Source organism: Nomia melanderi, chromosome 4 (assembly GCF_051020985.1).
Source record: "Nomia melanderi isolate GNS246 chromosome 4, iyNomMela1, whole genome shotgun sequence".
NCBI lineage: Eukaryota > Metazoa > Arthropoda > Insecta > Hymenoptera > Halictidae > Nomia > Nomia melanderi.
In genome coordinates this window covers 4,928,688-4,944,602 of record NC_135002.1, presented here as the reverse complement: position 1 = coordinate 4,944,602, position 15,915 = coordinate 4,928,688, and the positions used below count along the sequence as shown (strand labels likewise).

At 41.6% G+C, this 15,915-nt stretch overlaps 2 protein-coding genes across 4 annotated transcripts in view; one reads left to right on the top strand and one right to left on the bottom strand.

The window, feature by feature from the left end:
• LOC116435084 (uncharacterized) overlaps positions 1-6,863 on the top strand; it is a 114,081-nt gene extending 107,218 nt beyond the window's left edge. Inside the window, exon 5 of the mRNA XM_031994266.2 lies at positions 60-6,863. Coding sequence (XP_031850126.1) covers positions 60-189 — 130 coding nt within the window. The 3' untranslated portion in view covers positions 190-6,863. The remainder of the gene's footprint in view (positions 1-59) is intronic.
• A 1,476-nt stretch (positions 6,864-8,339) lies between these two features.
• LOC116435100 (cytochrome b5) lies at positions 8,340-12,774 on the bottom strand. Of its 3 annotated transcripts, none has more exons than XM_031994300.2 (2): positions 12,372-12,774; positions 8,340-9,161 (listed from the first exon to the last, which is right to left on the bottom strand). In XM_031994300.2, exon 2 carries the CDS (start codon positions 9,131-9,133, stop codon positions 8,690-8,692), a length of 444 nt encoding a protein of 147 aa, XP_031850160.2. In that variant the 5' UTR covers positions 9,134-9,161; positions 12,372-12,774; the 3' UTR covers positions 8,340-8,689. The 3 variants fall into 3 exon arrangements, with proteins under 3 accessions (XP_031850160.2, XP_031850159.2, XP_031850163.2); XM_031994299.2 differs by lacking the exon at positions 12,372-12,774 and adding an exon at positions 10,749-10,843; XM_031994303.2 differs by lacking the exon at positions 12,372-12,774 and adding an exon at positions 10,284-10,406.
• Between the last annotated feature and the right edge of the window lie 3,141 nt (positions 12,775-15,915).

The window sequence follows — 15,915 nt, the reverse complement described above, 5'->3', positions numbered from 1 at the left end:
GCCTCCGCGCGAGGATCCGGCGTGAGCAGGTGCATATAAAAGGACACGTAACGTTTCAGGTCTCAAAGCGAGAGCCGGGTGCAGCAGCAAAGACTCGCAACGATGTACGAGGACGGCGCGTTCTGCATGGAGACGACCGCGTTGCAGTCCGCGTTCGAGAACGGAATCGCGCTGTGCAGTCTGATGTAAAACCGTCGACGGCCGATCGAAGAGGGAGCAGCGGAGGAGCGACGGAATTGTACTCGAGAACGGTCCTCCTCCGCGACCGCCCGAGAAGAAGGATCCCGTCGCGGATCCGACGAAGACAGTCGAAGTTCCGAAGCGAATCCTTAAATCGACTTTGATATGATCGATCTCATCTCCCCCTTTCACTTCCGATCGCGCGCGCGATCGGGAACTAGGACGCGAACGATCTGAGGGACACGAACACTTTCCTCCGACGTCTGTTATTGGTTATCGCGCGCAAAATGGCCGGCCCCGCGCCATTATCCGCATTATCGCGTGAAACCGGAGTAAAAGATCCGCGGGAAATCGAAACAACGCGTTCACGGGTGCCGCGAATTAAACTCGACGCGAAACGAGACTCGAATTACGGGTGAATATTGATATGCGAGGAACGACGTTGTTACTCGCCCGTATCCTGAAAGCGGATACGCGAATATTTATAATAACATTAAAAATAAAGTAGAACATCTCCGTTGCGTATGGAACGAAGGTAAATCCGATCGCGGGACGTTTACTCTTCAAACGTACGTTTCGCGTGCGACGACCGGATTGAAGCTCTCGATTTCATTCGATCTGTCGTCGCGTATGATGACAGGTTTCGAGGCATTCGAAATTTCACGAAGAATTCGACGAAACTCCCCGAGTGAAAAGTCGCCGGCTTTCCCGAGGTTCGCAACAATTCTCGAGAAATCGATTCGTACCGGCTCTCGAGCGGCCTACGAATCGCGATCGACGTTCTTCGCTTTCGGAAACGCTTGGACCTGTTCTCCGGTCACTCTCTGAAGCGCCGATCCCTCGAACGATCATCGTCCGCACAAATCTTTCGATAGAATACGCTGTCCCGGACAATTCCGTTGCGTCGGACTCATTATTCGAACGATATCGACGCTCCGAGCGATCGAAATCGCGCCGAGGCTTAGGAATATTCGAATACGAGGATTCTGTTCGTCAACGACGGCAGGCAGCCGTCGTTCATCCTGGCTGGTCCAGGCTCACGCAAGCCTAACTCGATTGAAGGACGCGGAGAAGGAGAATCATTCGTGAAGCGTAGAACGGTGATTTCCATTAAATTACGTCGGTTACCGATATCAGTTTGCGAAAGTGAATTTATTTTTCTCGACGTCGCGAAGGAGGGACGTTACTATATTCTATATACACGCGTGACGATTCTTTGGGCCTAATTTTCGAAACGGTTTCTTCGTCTTCGCCGATAGCTGGAAGTATATTTGATAGACGCGCAGTTTTTGTACGATTGATCTGTATATATTTATTATTTTCTACAAGCGACTCGCACCTAAATTTCAATTCCCCCGACGTTTCTACGAGCGTGATCCTACAATAGCGTAGAGTATCCAGCGATCGTATCGTCCGCGCTGCTAGACAGATGCGTATGATTTCTCCCCGCGCAACGTTCCGTCGTTCCGAACATTTCCCATTTGTTTCGCGACAGATGTTCCCCCACGATCGCGCGATTTCCAAGAGAGATTCCGGGTTTTCTTTAACGAGACAATCAAAGGAACCATGCTTTTGCTGGCAGAACGAAATGAATACGAAACGACGGCGGAATGAATGCGAAAGCTTTCGTGGACAGCCTGCGCTCTGATTTACGATGCAAGAAACATTTGCATGGAAAGGGTGGCAGGCAAGGGAGAAAGGAGGGACAGTTACAAAGATAATCGACGATCGTCGAGAAAGGTCCACGCCTCGTAAAGGAATTCGTGTTCACTACCGAAGCTCGTTTTCTAAAAGCCAATCGAAGAATGAAGAATAATTAAGGCCATACTCTGTGTTCATTACAAATGTTTCTCGATAATTCACCGTACAAACGCTGTCAAATCCTTTCACATCGATTCCGATGAAAGCTTCCAAAGTTGTTCCATTTTTTTTTATTTTTTTGGACACCCTCCCCTTTTTCTATATTTCTCATTTTGTTCGTTTGTTCCTTGCGATATTGTCGGAACTCCGTATCGTTTCCAGCGAACGAAACAAGATAAGCGGATTTAATTCTGTAGACGCGCCGGTGTGAAATTTTTATTTTTGTCAACGTAACGTTTCATACGAATGAATGTCGTAGTGTATTCTAGCCACCGTACGGTTTAAGGGAATTATGGGTGTTTTAACGGAGACACGAATGGAGATAGACATTCCTATAGCGAGTAGGTCTACGAAGTAATCTTTACTGTCCTACTGTATATAAATGTAATTAATTATAGAAGGCGGAAGGCTGCGTGGGTCGGTATAAAGTAATTATTATCTTTGGGTTTCGGTGATTCCAGAAAATAATCGTTTGTCCTGTAACAACATCCTGGTTCTGTGAATGTGGAGAACAATTAATTTCAATTTTTAAGAAAGAAATAATTACATCAAAAATCTGACTGGACGCCAATTATCCAGACAAAGTTGAAATCCAACATCGAAAAGTTAAACGTTTAGTTGCTATGAAAATATAAAATTTCTTTTTAGCATAGTTCTTGTATTTCTTGTATTTCTTCAGTATTGCTTCTATTTCTTAACCATTAGCACTCTAGATGGCTTTTTAATCTATCAGAGACTCCAATCAATTTTTATAGTACCCCTAGCGAAAATTAACAATGTTATAACATTTCTTAGATCTTTTATTTTCCTTCTCAGTACAACATTTGGGGAAATCTAATAAGCTTAGGATAGTTCGTTTACGATTCATTAAAATATTTAACCGTTTGCACTCGAGAGGTGACTCTCAGTCACCACTTTATTTGACACAACAAAAATATACAGTTGAATATTTAGTATTTTAAATTAGACTTTGCACTGCTATGTGAAATATTTGAATAAAATAGCCTCGTTGCTTAATTTATCTGTGAATTATCGTTAAATTAGTTTCAAACCATATCGGCTGTATCTCGTCGGAAAATATTGAATATTTTCTGTGCAGAAACTTTCGAGTGCAAAGGGTTAAATATTTTAATGAATCTTAAACGAACTATCCTAATTAGATTTCCCCAAATGTTGAAGGAAAATATTATAACAGGTGCAATATTGGAGCGTACAGAGGGCAAAGAGTTAAACTATACTCCTGTTGCTTAAAATATATTTCTTCTATTTCTTTAATTACTACTTATCCCATTAAAACTTTCCATTACAAATATAATTGATCCGGTGATTGAAATCATTTCACTTTTACCCGCCCAGTAAGGGCAAAGACTTGTAATTAAAGTGCAAAGATCGGATCGATGTCCGGGAAGCTGGCATCCCGTCGCAATCCGCGAATTAACGAGACACTCATTATCCGAACATCCAGACGAGCGGGCCGCGTCACCGATTCAATTAAGAATCGAGTCATCAATTTTTCTACATGAATCGCTGCTTCGCGTCCGCCATTCCATCGTTCCGACCCCGCCGCTGCGAAACGTCCCGCCGGCCGTAACCAGAATTTTAATGGTCACCGCAGCAATTAACCGTGTACATTTATCGAGCCACTCGACGTACCGTATTAGACGATAGGAGAACGGGGATGAGTTAATTAAGTAACGACTACATTATAGGCTGTCCTAACGACATACAAAACAGAAAGTAGCGTGTAAAGTCGGTGTTTTAACGAAAACGAACATAAAAATGAAATAAAAAAAAAAGCAACATAAACAAGAAGCGTGTTAAACGTGTAGAGTAGAGTTACAACAACATCAACAAAAGATGACAAGAAAACTGTTCCGATTTAAGTGTAAATTAGACGGCGGATACTCCGTCGATTAGAAGTTAAGAGTTTCCCTTGCCGAACGTTCCGCGTCGAGGATACGCGTAATTGTAAATAACGTCGAATGTACTGTTCGTCTATTTGTCCGGTATGTTGTTTCTGAATTTTGGAATTTGCGTGACTTTCCCTGTAACTGTATTTCTATATTTCACTTACGAACGTCTCATCGATTCGAAGAATCAATGTGTGCTTTAATAAAGTTTGATTTGGTCGAATGACACTTGCGCTTGAACTTCTACGGAAAATGTGAATGTTTTCAGTTAAACCGATAAACGAGCGTTACAAGAGAGAAGGATATTATTTGGATTATCGAATATTTGTAGACTGGATGTGCCAGCGACTTCTAGCGCGCGGTGCTCGCCTGCGCAAGCGTTGAAATCTCCGTCGCTAGAACGACGCCAGCCTCTAGAACGCTGCACGACTTCGAAGAAAATATTGATTCCTTGCAAAATTCACGGACAACACTCGTTGGATGATAATCGAGGCTACCGATTCATGTGAAACTTCACTTCCGATCGTTGAACTACACGAGATAGATGCACAATACTCGATAAGGACTCGTGGCTGTACATAACGGTTATCATTACTTCCCGAAGAATCAAAGTATACTTCGAGTCGAGAACAGTGAATGAAATTTTGCGCGTAAGCTTCTCCTATCCGATCACCCGGTGGAAAATAAGACCTCCGGGCGACACGAGAACAAGTTGTTTTCAAGCTGCAATACGTCGATGAGCATCGATCGTCTCGTAGAGTTCTGTTTCCGCGAAGCACCGTTCTGTGCACGATTAAACGTTGCATTAACGACAGCACGGTACTCGATCATTTATTTTTGAATTAATGATTAAGGGAAACGACCGCGACACGTCGAAGGGATTTCTCGTGCACAGAATTACTTCGCTGTAAATAATTTCCATTGATTTTCTATCGTCGTTAGTGGCAACAGCAGTTCTCTATCTACTCTGTCGAATGCTTGTAATATTAATAGTTCCTCGATCGATAAGAAGAGTGCTGCGAGGATCGAATACGAGAAACGAAGCAGAGGAAACGATAGAATAATCATGGTTATACACGTTTCACTAAATCGAGGTGTCATTATTGTTCGAATCGATTAAACATAGGCATACCTACACGCATTGCGAATCACCGTAAAGAATGTTAAGTTTTCTAAGCGATAAGATGAAGCTGAAATAAGACAGTATATATTATTAATGTTACGATGAACGTGAAATCGTGTAGATTAGAATTCGCGGTGCTCGCCGTGTTTAAACAATCTAATGTTAATGATTTCGAAGCCGAGTCTCAAGCCGATGCGACGCACACTTGATTCTCCTGTCAGCTGTCGACTTCGCTGTTCACTTGTGAACGAAAGCCAGAGGTGTTAAGGCAATGGAACAATTTATTCATTCATGCTTACGTAATTAATGCACATTCATTTCATAGAATCTCTCTGTCTCTCTCTGTTTCTGGGAAAAATAACGATAATACATTTCATTACTATTAATATGCGAAATAAATATTTTCCTGACTTCAATTGTCATGAGATCATTACTGGAGTGTAAATTTAGTTGAATAGAAAAGTGACAGAGACAGGAAAATCAGTTTGCGAGCTGACGTACGTCTAAGCGCACACGGTCGATCGTTTAAACGATGCGGATAATAAATCTAAAGAGAGATAAATAAATAAATAAATAAATATATATATATGTACTATATTTAAAATCGACGGATTGAGGAGGATCGTTATTCAGCTTCCACCGTAAACGATCGCGTAGAAGCGTGGGTATTCAGGACTGCCAAAAGAGCGCGAAATTTCTAAAATCTGTAGCTTCCTTTTCCACGAAAGGGGTTCGCGTGAATAAACCGCGGCGCAACACACAAAAATATTCGTGTCAAAGCTTCACAAAATGGAATAATTAAACGCGTTGTTTGCGATGCCTTCCCGTTCGACACGATCCACCTAAACCTCGTTGAACGTTCAAACGGGACTTTTTAGTTGGAATATTAATTGCAATAGCGACTGATTGCGATCGCGTTCAGTGAAGTATTAATAATTCTATTCGACGAAGGTGTAATCGAAATGTCACGGTGGAAAAGCGTTTTCCATATTGCGGGGTTAACTGAGGGCCGTAGTATCGTAAGGGGAATAATTTAAACAAAAACGAGAGAGAAAGGGAGAGAAAGGGAGAATGAAAGGAAACTGAACGAACGAACGAACGAAAGTGAGGGAAAGCGAGGGAGCAAGAGAATGAGAGAATGAGAGAGAGAATGACAGAAAGGAAAAAATGAGAGAAAGAGAGAGAGAGAGAGAGAATGAAAGCGTACAAGAGAAAGAGGGAGGGAGCAAAAGAAAGCGAACAAGAAAAAAAGGGAGAGAATGACAGTGAACAAGAGAAAGAGAGAGAGAGAATGAAAGCGAACAAAAAAAGAGAGAGAGAATGAAAACGAGCAAGAGAAAGAGGGAGAGAATGAAAGTGAACAAGAGAAAAAGGGAAAAAATGAAAGTGAACAAGAAAAAGAGAGAGAATGAAAGCGAACAAGAGAAAGAGAGAGAGAATGAAAGCGAACAAGAGGAACTACGACCGTATCTGTAGGTGCATTACTCTGAACATAGAAATATTTTTCTCATCGTCGTCGTGTACCTCGTATTATTTTCCGTGGATGTCGATAAACTATTTCCTGCCGTCGAGCACAATGACACGTTCTAGCTATACGAAGCGGGAATTGATAGAAGAGCGCGAACATCGGACAATTGTAAATGTTCGCGAGTAATGGGAAACTAATTGCGACGTTCTGTCGGTACCGCATTAAACGAACAACTAAAAACAAGCTGAATTGCTATGTCATATTGTATGTTGTGTATATTATGAATGTTTAGAGGACCAAGAAATATACTGTACCGGTGTAATACGGCTCGCATCATTCCTCTCCTCCCGTTCCACTCCAGCGAACGAAGACACCATGGTTCTCTTCGATCTTCCTTTTCCTTCTAACACTAAATTCTTCTCGTGGGCTGGACAAATTTGATTAGATCATAAACGCAGTGAAGGTAAGTAATACATTGTTTCGAAGAAGAGAATCTTCTTTAAGCCTTACGCTGGGGATGAAAACTGTCCAGTTCGAAACTTTCGGTTCCAATTAGCGGGGATTAGAGTTGCTCGGATAATCTAGTTCATGGGAAATTATGTTTTACACTATTTTTGTGGGCAACTGGTATATTGTAAGTAACTTTTACGTTGAACTACGGTGGAATTGAGTTCCGCTGGGAGAACGAAGTTTTTTATGGGAAATTAGCTTAGTCGAGAAGGATTTTATGTAATTAGGAATCGTATTAGATCGGATTAAAAGCGAAGTTACTTCTATCGATAAGAAAAGGATGAATGTATCTTAAAGAAGTTTAACCCTTTGCACTCGAAAGTTTTTCACTAGAAATATTCAATATTCTCCGAGATACAGACGATGTTCTTTGAAACTAATTAACGAGGAACCATATGTAAATTAAGAAGGAAAGTTATTTTATTTCAATATTCCATATATGGGTCGAATGACCCATGCCTGATGTCTTGTTTTTGCAATTATTAGAAAGGTGACAAATGTTTCTTTGAGAAATTATTAAAGAAATTCATTTATCACTATGCAAATCGAATTGTAAATCAATGAAAGTCTGAACAGATGCACTCTTGGAGTTTCTATAGCGAAATTTTCAAAAGTCAGTTGAAGTCCTCGGTAGTTTTAGTGTTAATATTATATATAAGACTCTATAATTTTGCAAATCAAATCAAGAAGTGACTGAGAGTCACCTCTCGAGTGCAAAGGGTTAAAGAACGTTGTTTAACACTTCGACTGCCACGTAAACATTCATCAAAACTCCCATGTACTCGAAACAGTTTTCTTCGCTAACCTAAACTAAGAAACCAAGATTCTTCTTAATAACTGCACTATCTTTCTTATATCTCATATATCCAACAAAATTCGGTTCGTTCGATACGTCATGAAAGAAATCAATGTCCACTTTTCTGTAAAATATAATGTCATACGGGTGACGTGGCAATCAAAGTGTTAAGGTGCGATGGCTTCGAGGTCTATGCACCGATCTCGCGACTGTCGCGCATAGATCGTTGCTCTTCGCGTCACTCGAGTCCTCTCGATTTAAGGTGCGAAGACTGGAGCTCGAAAACTGCGGGATCGCTTTGTAAAACGAGTGCGAAAGTGCAAGCTGATCTCCAAAGCGCGACTTAAATACCTCAGTTCGAGACCGCAGACACCGTAAGGATCTAATTTCACAGAGTCTAATTAAAGAATACCGGATCTCGATAACCTAGACACTTCCCTACACAAACGTGTCGATTTAATCCGAAGTCCTCTCGAAAGCAAATTTACTAACTTCGTGAAGCTTCTCTTTATTAACCATACTATTAAGTACTAATCTCCCATAAATATAAAAACGCAGACGCGAATGTCACGCTCGTCTTCCAATACCCACCAGTCTGTCAGAAGCCTCGAAGGTACATTAAATAGTTAAATATGCCAGTACACACTCTCGATAATAATTATAAATAGCATATCATTGATACGATTGATTGAAACACTCAAAGGACGGCAACTGCAGGGAGTGGATCCATTGCACATAAACGATGTCGATGAAGTACTAAAAATATTCAGTCGCCACACTCAGGGATCAATGAGATCAGTCTCTCCCGCTGAATCTCGCGATAAAGAATTCTGCTTCGCCGATTAGAATTCAGCGACCTTCACGCCGTTCGGGACACGGAAGATCCTTTCTCCCGGTGGAAGTTCGCCTATAAGATACCTCTCTAAGCTCAGTCTGGCTGCCCTCGAGTGTCCCGTCCCAATGAAAGCCAGAGTGGCGTCTCTGCCGGCGTACTCGAGTATCACGTCCGACCCGCCGGGATGATTTTTCAGGAAATCCGTGCAGTTGTACACGGAATCGTAGATCACGACCCAGCAGTTGTCGACGGTGTCGTGCCAGGCGACTTCGTCCAGGCTGATCGTCTTCGGTTCCTGCAATTCCTCGCTCGCGGGGGCTGGCGGCTCCTCTTTGATCTGTTTGGCCGCCCTCTCGGCCGTGTTCTCCTCCCTCAGGTCGAGGAAACCGTCGCTCTGCGACGACGAGTCCCTCAGATCGATGGATCGGAGGGTCAGGCTCAACAGATCCATGCTGTCTTTCGATTCGCCGTCGCTGATTCTGAAAATCGATTGAATTCAGCGCCGATTAGAAGGCAGCTCCAATTTTCCAAATTTCTGTAATTTCAACCCTTCGCGGACGGAGATTCTTTGAAGTATACGAAACCTTCGGCAGATGAGGTTGAATTATATATTGTTTAAATAATAGAAAGAGAAGAAATTATATTTATTTGCGGCTTACTCTTCCAAATATGGAAATTTGTTCGAAGGGTTAAATATTCACACGATATCGATCATTTCGATTTCCGTGATACGTTCGATATGTACGCGACGAAATCCTTCAAGGAAATTTATCAACATTCTCGTTGGAAAATTGTTGTTCAATGTACAATGTAATTCCACGGTAGAAATTTTGGCAGCCATTAATCACGCTCGCGATGACACAGTAGAATGTTGGCTAATGAGAAATTTAGTTACAAAAGCCCGGTTGATGGGACGAGTGATTAACACTGAAGTGCAGCCATGGCGAATGTAAAGGGTGTTTGAAAATATTAGAGGCAAAGTTCTCGAGTGTGCAGTGTTTCTTCGTGTAAACGAGGAATTTTGAGGAGACTCGAGCATTCGGCGTTACACGGATGTTACACGGTTACGTCGTGTTAAAGGCTCGGAGCGTCGCGGGGCGACAGGTGCCGTCGCTAACGGCACGTCAAAGCCGCGAAGGAAATTACAAACGTCAACGATACGGAACCGTTGAGTCACCTGCCGACAACGCGAGGGAATTCGGAGGAAAGTTTGCCGGAAAGCAAATGAGGAAGTCTTTCGAGTTCAAGCTGCCGTTACGATCCACTTTCGGAACTCGTTGACTTCGTCGCTGTTTAATTCTGTGCCACGGAAACTTCGATTATATTTCGCTTACGAGCTGCATAGAGTTTTTCAATAAAATAATAAGTTATATTCAAGTTTCTGGTCATTTTTATATATTTTGATATCGTTTCTTTATGTTTTCACTGCTTTGTAACGTACACCGTGACCATATATCGATTAAAAATATTTTCGTACAAACATCGGCGTGTGCCACATGTGGTACACGTGGCACGGAACGTGTCAACCGAGCGATGCCTTTACGTGATCGGAAACACGTGACGAACGAGTGTTCAGGGTGGACTGAATCGCGCGCACTAACCTCGGTTCACTCAGCTCGCTAGTTCCCCAAGGAACAGCCAAAGTCGGACTGACAAAATTTTGTTTCTTTCGTCGAACAGAGATATTGACAATACACACAACTCCGTTGCACGCTCAATCGTCGAGGCAACAGAGAAAAACAAAATGATATTTACGTTCGCACTGTTCTCGACACAATCGCGACCAATTTCACAATTGTAAAAAACTGTGTTTACGAAAACGTGCGTTTACGCAACGAACAACTCGTTGATTACGAGCTACTGGATTGAACTCGAAGCTTCAGAGATGCGGCGAATTATTAATTGTTTAATTGGCTGCAATTCAATAGACCCGCCGAGCCGCGACCTTTCTATCGACGTTATTGAATACGATTTCTAAATGATTACACTATTTCACTGGACTATTTCGAAAGTTCTCGTAGGCGAAGATAACTGAACTCAAATGGAAAGTATCGTTTGACGATTACTTTGGTTCGTTCACCGGGTTCTCCTCCATTTCTCACGGACCTTCCGCCACCTGTCCAGGTTCTTACTGGACGGACATCGCGCGCGGCAATGGACGCTATCGAGAAATCAATTCCTCCGTAGGGGAAAGGAATATAATTCTATTACCGGTTGAAACCCGATGCGTGCCTGCAAGGTGTTCCATGGTCACGCACTGTCTACGCAACGCAACGACGGGTTGCGGCTATTGCATCGTCACTGCGATCTGTATGAGTCGCTCAGAGGCCAATGTGGCTAAGGGCAGAAAACGAAAACTGAGAAAATCAGCGGCTGTACGAGTCAGAAGTTGTGAAATGAAGGGCTTTCCGACATAGAAGAAACGAAGGAACGAGTACATTCTTTAATTATTGAAAAGAATATTTATTCCATTGAAATTTACGAAAATTAGAAAATAGTAGAGGACTTCCGCATTGACTTCTGAGAGACTTGTATGCCAATACTAGAGTTATGCAGAATGTAATTAAAAACTAGTACTGATTTCTAGGAAAAAGATCTGTTCGAGAGATTGTCTTAATGGAAGTAGAAAAATTAATTAATTTTAACCTGATTCGTAGAACCAGTCTTTGCCAGCTGCTACAGCAAAATTTAAAGACTGGTTCTATGAATCAGGTTAAAAGTAATTAATTTTTCTATTGAATATAAGAATATAAAGATCACTGAATATTTGCCAGTTGCTACAGCAAAATTTAAAGACTGGTTCTATGAATCAGGTTAAAAGTAATTAATTTTTCTATTGAATGTAAGAATATAAAGATCATTGAATATTTGCCAGCTGCTACAGCAAAATTTCAAGACTGGTTCTATGAATCAGGTTAAAAGTAATTAATTTTTCTATTGAATGTAAGAATATAAAGATCATTGAATATTTGCCAGTTGCTACAAAATTTAAATATTCAATGAACATTTAGTAATTTATAAAACAAACGGTTATTAGAGATATTGAACCATAACTTAAACTAATTTGTAAAGATAGTTTTTATGTATAATTCGAGCGCGTTGAAACTACTCAACAAATTCTTTACTCGTACCACGTCAATGCAGTAATTCAATTCTCGCTTTGCATACGTTAAGAAAGACGGAAAATATTTCATTCCGGCTTGTTCATCAACGATAAACTTCTGCTGTCGACTAAGCCGTTAAACCGACGACTTTCCGCGTGGCAATTTTTTATCCCTAAGTTACATTGACAGAAAACGAATATTTTTTTCCCTCTATCTAGACGAGTATCAACAGAAATTACGTATTCCTCGTTATGCAATCGGTCTTTAATAATTCTACGCACTCGCATAAATCATCAAGCCCCTCTAATGTCACTCGTGTGTCTTTATCGCGTCATACTGTTCGATAACGAATCCAAACATTGTTGCTATAATGATTTATTGTTTGCATTTTTCAGATACGCAAAATTTACACGCGATCGCGTTAACATTCGTGCGTCACCTAATGAATGAAACATTGAAAAAACTGCACGATGAAATTTCTGAAGAAGCTTTTCACAGAGAACATTCGAATTTCTTGTACAAAGAATGTTCCTCAATTATATTTCACAGAAGCCTGCAAATTAGCAATCAATCCTTATCACTCACCGGAAATCGATGAATTCACTCGGTGTATATTTCACAAAAATCTGCGAATCGATCCTTGCCACTAACCGGAAATCGGAAGATTCAGGAAGAAGAACTTAGGAAGAAGATATTCACTGGAGACAATGAGTACTCTTAATTATTGTTTATTCTGTCGGTGATCGTTATTCAGCGAGAATTGGATCGATACTGCGGTAGACCAGCCAGCGACGGTTTCAATTACTCTTGATCGATGCTTTTATCATTCGTTTTTTCTTTCCCTATTGCTGACAGTTCGTTGCTAGATACAGCAAGCCGCGTGCCGTTTCCTGAAATGCTTTTAGGTTATCTGCGGAGATTGGTTTAATAACCGGATGGAGCGTATCGATCAACGGTACTCGAACGGGAACGTGACACGCGATTCGCGGTTTCCGATCGCGAAACGATGCGGCTCGAGGTCAAGGGGAAAACATCGATGTCCGATCTGACGTAACGTGCGCCGACGATCGAATCATTTTATTGCATCGGATGCGATCGTTGCGCGAGAACTCGTTGATCTGACGTTCGTCCGTTTGCGTTTCATTCGACATCAGCCGCCTTAAAACACTGACAACAGCGTACCATTATTGTTGCCGTTCTAACGAAGAAATACAGTCTAATACCGCTAAACCTTTAATCAGCGTCATTTTGGAAATGTCATATTTCTAAACGAATTGTTTAGCTACATTCGTTTAGTATATTTCATTTTTCTAATTCGATGTTTGAATTCGTGATCGTATCCAATTTATTAATTATAGAGGGACAAAATAAAATCGTGCCGAACATTTTGCAAGGTAGTTTCATCATTGAGCAGATAAACACTTATGTTTGTAAAACAAACGACAGACGTAGCTTGATAACATTATTTTTCAGTCTGCAGCCCGCAGCAAAGAACAATTGAAGTTTATATTTGTTCATAAGAAAACAGCGTGATACCGATTAGTATCCAATTAATAAAATAACGCCACGAAAATTAACAAAACTCAGAGGCACTCGAAGTGTACAGTGCATTTATGTACAATTTCGGTGGGACGCGACGTGAAAATTTCAGTGGATATCGTCGCAGACGCAGCAACGTCGATATCTGACTATCCGTCGATACAGAGGATGCTCCGCGTCGTCTTGTGCTGACATCTTGCCAGCAGGCGGCAATATTTAACAGCGACCAATAACGGATATCGTGCGAAAGAAATCAGTGCTGCTTTGACACGAGATAAAGAAATATCTAAGCCTGCGGTTATTTACCTACCAAAAGAAAAACAAAGTAATTGTACGCGAAGTTTGGAAGGGTCAGGATGGTTTTTCTCGAATAAAAATTAACCGTGTGATGATTATGTACGCAATGTGTTAACCCTTTGAACTCTGTAAGCTCCAATATTGCACCAGTTATAATATTAAATATTTCAATGAATCTTAAAGAAACTACCCTAAAATTATTCGATTTTCCACACATCCAAATTTTGTACTAAGAAGGAAAATAAAAGGTCGAACAAATGTTATAGCATTTCTCATTTAATGTCATTAAAGACACTTAGCTATGAAACTTCGCTAATTACCAGAGCATTGAAGAAAATATAAAATTTGATTCGAATTGATTATCTATTTAGAATATATTACATAATATATCTGAGTTTTTCTATGTATAGTGATATAAGTTGACCTCACTGAAAATTTCCATCAGAATTCAGTTTTCTGAAAATTAGCCGTACGCAATGTGTTAACACCTGCGCCTCGAAGGACATCGCACGTGTCCTGTCGCGTCCCAATTTCTGAACGCTCTGTATCGGCCTCCGACAAAGGACGCCGGGCTACACAAGAATCGGTTCTTACATAATCGAATCTGCCAACTTGTAGCATTCAAAATCAACGGCAAACGCGATCCCTATTCATCTAATAAAGATAACAATACGGTAATGAGTCTATTGAAAAGATGAATTATTTGTCTGGAAAACAAGCGATTGTGTCTGCAACCTTTTCATACGTAGAGACTTCGTTCCGTCACGTAAGAGGAATTTCGAATTAGTCCTCCGAAAGTGGATCCGATTCGCGAAATCATTATGTAAAGGAGATTGCGGACGAATGACCCGTTTCCCTGGCCGACAATAAAGTCCATTGAATTTTACAAAGCGCATTAGAGAAGTGGTTGCCTTCGATTTTCCGGTAAACGCCGCCGCGCCTCGATTTTCCGACCGGTGCGCCGCACATATTCTACCCTACATTCGAAATATGTATGTAGTACATGGGTTACGCGACGTGTACGTAAACACGTTCCGTCTCCCCTGCTTTATGTTCTTATTTATACACAATACGTTACTTAGGGGAGAGGCTTTCTTCAATCTGAAATCTTGCTTTATTACGGGCAGAAGCGGCCGGGAATTTTCAACGGAACCTCCAGAATCCGCTCCCCTTTCACGTGAATCTCGGCGAAACAAACTCATTTGAAAAAGTTAATTGCGAGTCTAATTGCTGCGCAGCTCAGCCACTGGCCTCTCGATTTTCGAGCTTATACCGTTCCAACGGCGTTCCTGAATTCTATCCAGAACCCGCAATTCCGATGGTTCTTCAAGATTAATACTTGGTGTGTTTGTTTGAAAATATAATCCTTGTTTCTTTCACTTAGCTAGGAGTCTCCTCGTGTTTTAACGAAAATAACGACTGTTTTAGAAGTCTGTGCGACAGTAATCCTCAGCGGACGAGAATTCTTCGAAATATACAAAACCTTCAGATGAAGCTGAATTACACATCGATTGCTTAAACAATGAAAAAAAAGAAACTGCGTAATCTCTTGCTGTTTCAATAACTAAATCATTTGTTACTTAGCGCTCCAACTATGGAAATTCGATCTCTGTAATGTCGACATCCGTCCGCAAAGGGTTAAGTATAGTATAGTAGTTTTGGCAAAGGATATCAAAAATTCAGGAGTGGAAAGGTCGGAGACTCAATTTTCAAAGTCATCAATGATTTCTGTAGATATGTCTATATATATCTTTCCGTAGATATTTCTAGCTTCCGTAAATTCTACAGGTACTTCTACATTACCTAGAACCATTACAATTCCCTAATTTCCTATAGAACACATATCCATACAAATCTCCCTTCATCTCCACGAATTCCAAGCATTCCCATACCACAGGATATCAAAAATTCCCAACGTCAATCGACATCTCCATACGAATCCGCCAATTCACCCCTAAATCCCACGAATTCTACAAACACTCCCACACCGTAGAAAACCGTTGCAATTCCTCCAGCATCCGTTCGAAAAGTACGCAGGAAATTTCCAGGCCACGAGGCGCAATCCCGCCCGCCGGCAGCAGACAGCCAGAATCAGGATAAAAGACGGGGCGAAACCGCGCTCGGAGCTAATTTACTAATGCCCTCCAGTGTTTCGGCGTCGCGACGCCGATCCGCCGCTCTCGAGGCCGTGATCCCGCGCAGGGCAAAAACGCGGCGCGGCTCTCGCGTCGCGGCCATCGGTATCGAACAGCGCATGTCAGCTCGGGGCGCAGAGAGCGGAGCGGTCGCCGAG

Excerpts from the sequence above, each read along its gene's own strand:
- LOC116435100 (XM_031994299.2), bottom strand. The coding sequence starts at position 10,777 with ATGGAGGAGAACCCGGTGAACGAACCAAA. Across the intron at positions 9,162-10,748 it reads AACCCGGTGAACGAACCAAA|AATCAGCGACGGCGAATCGA; the intron begins GTAATCGTCAAA and ends ATCGATTTTCAG.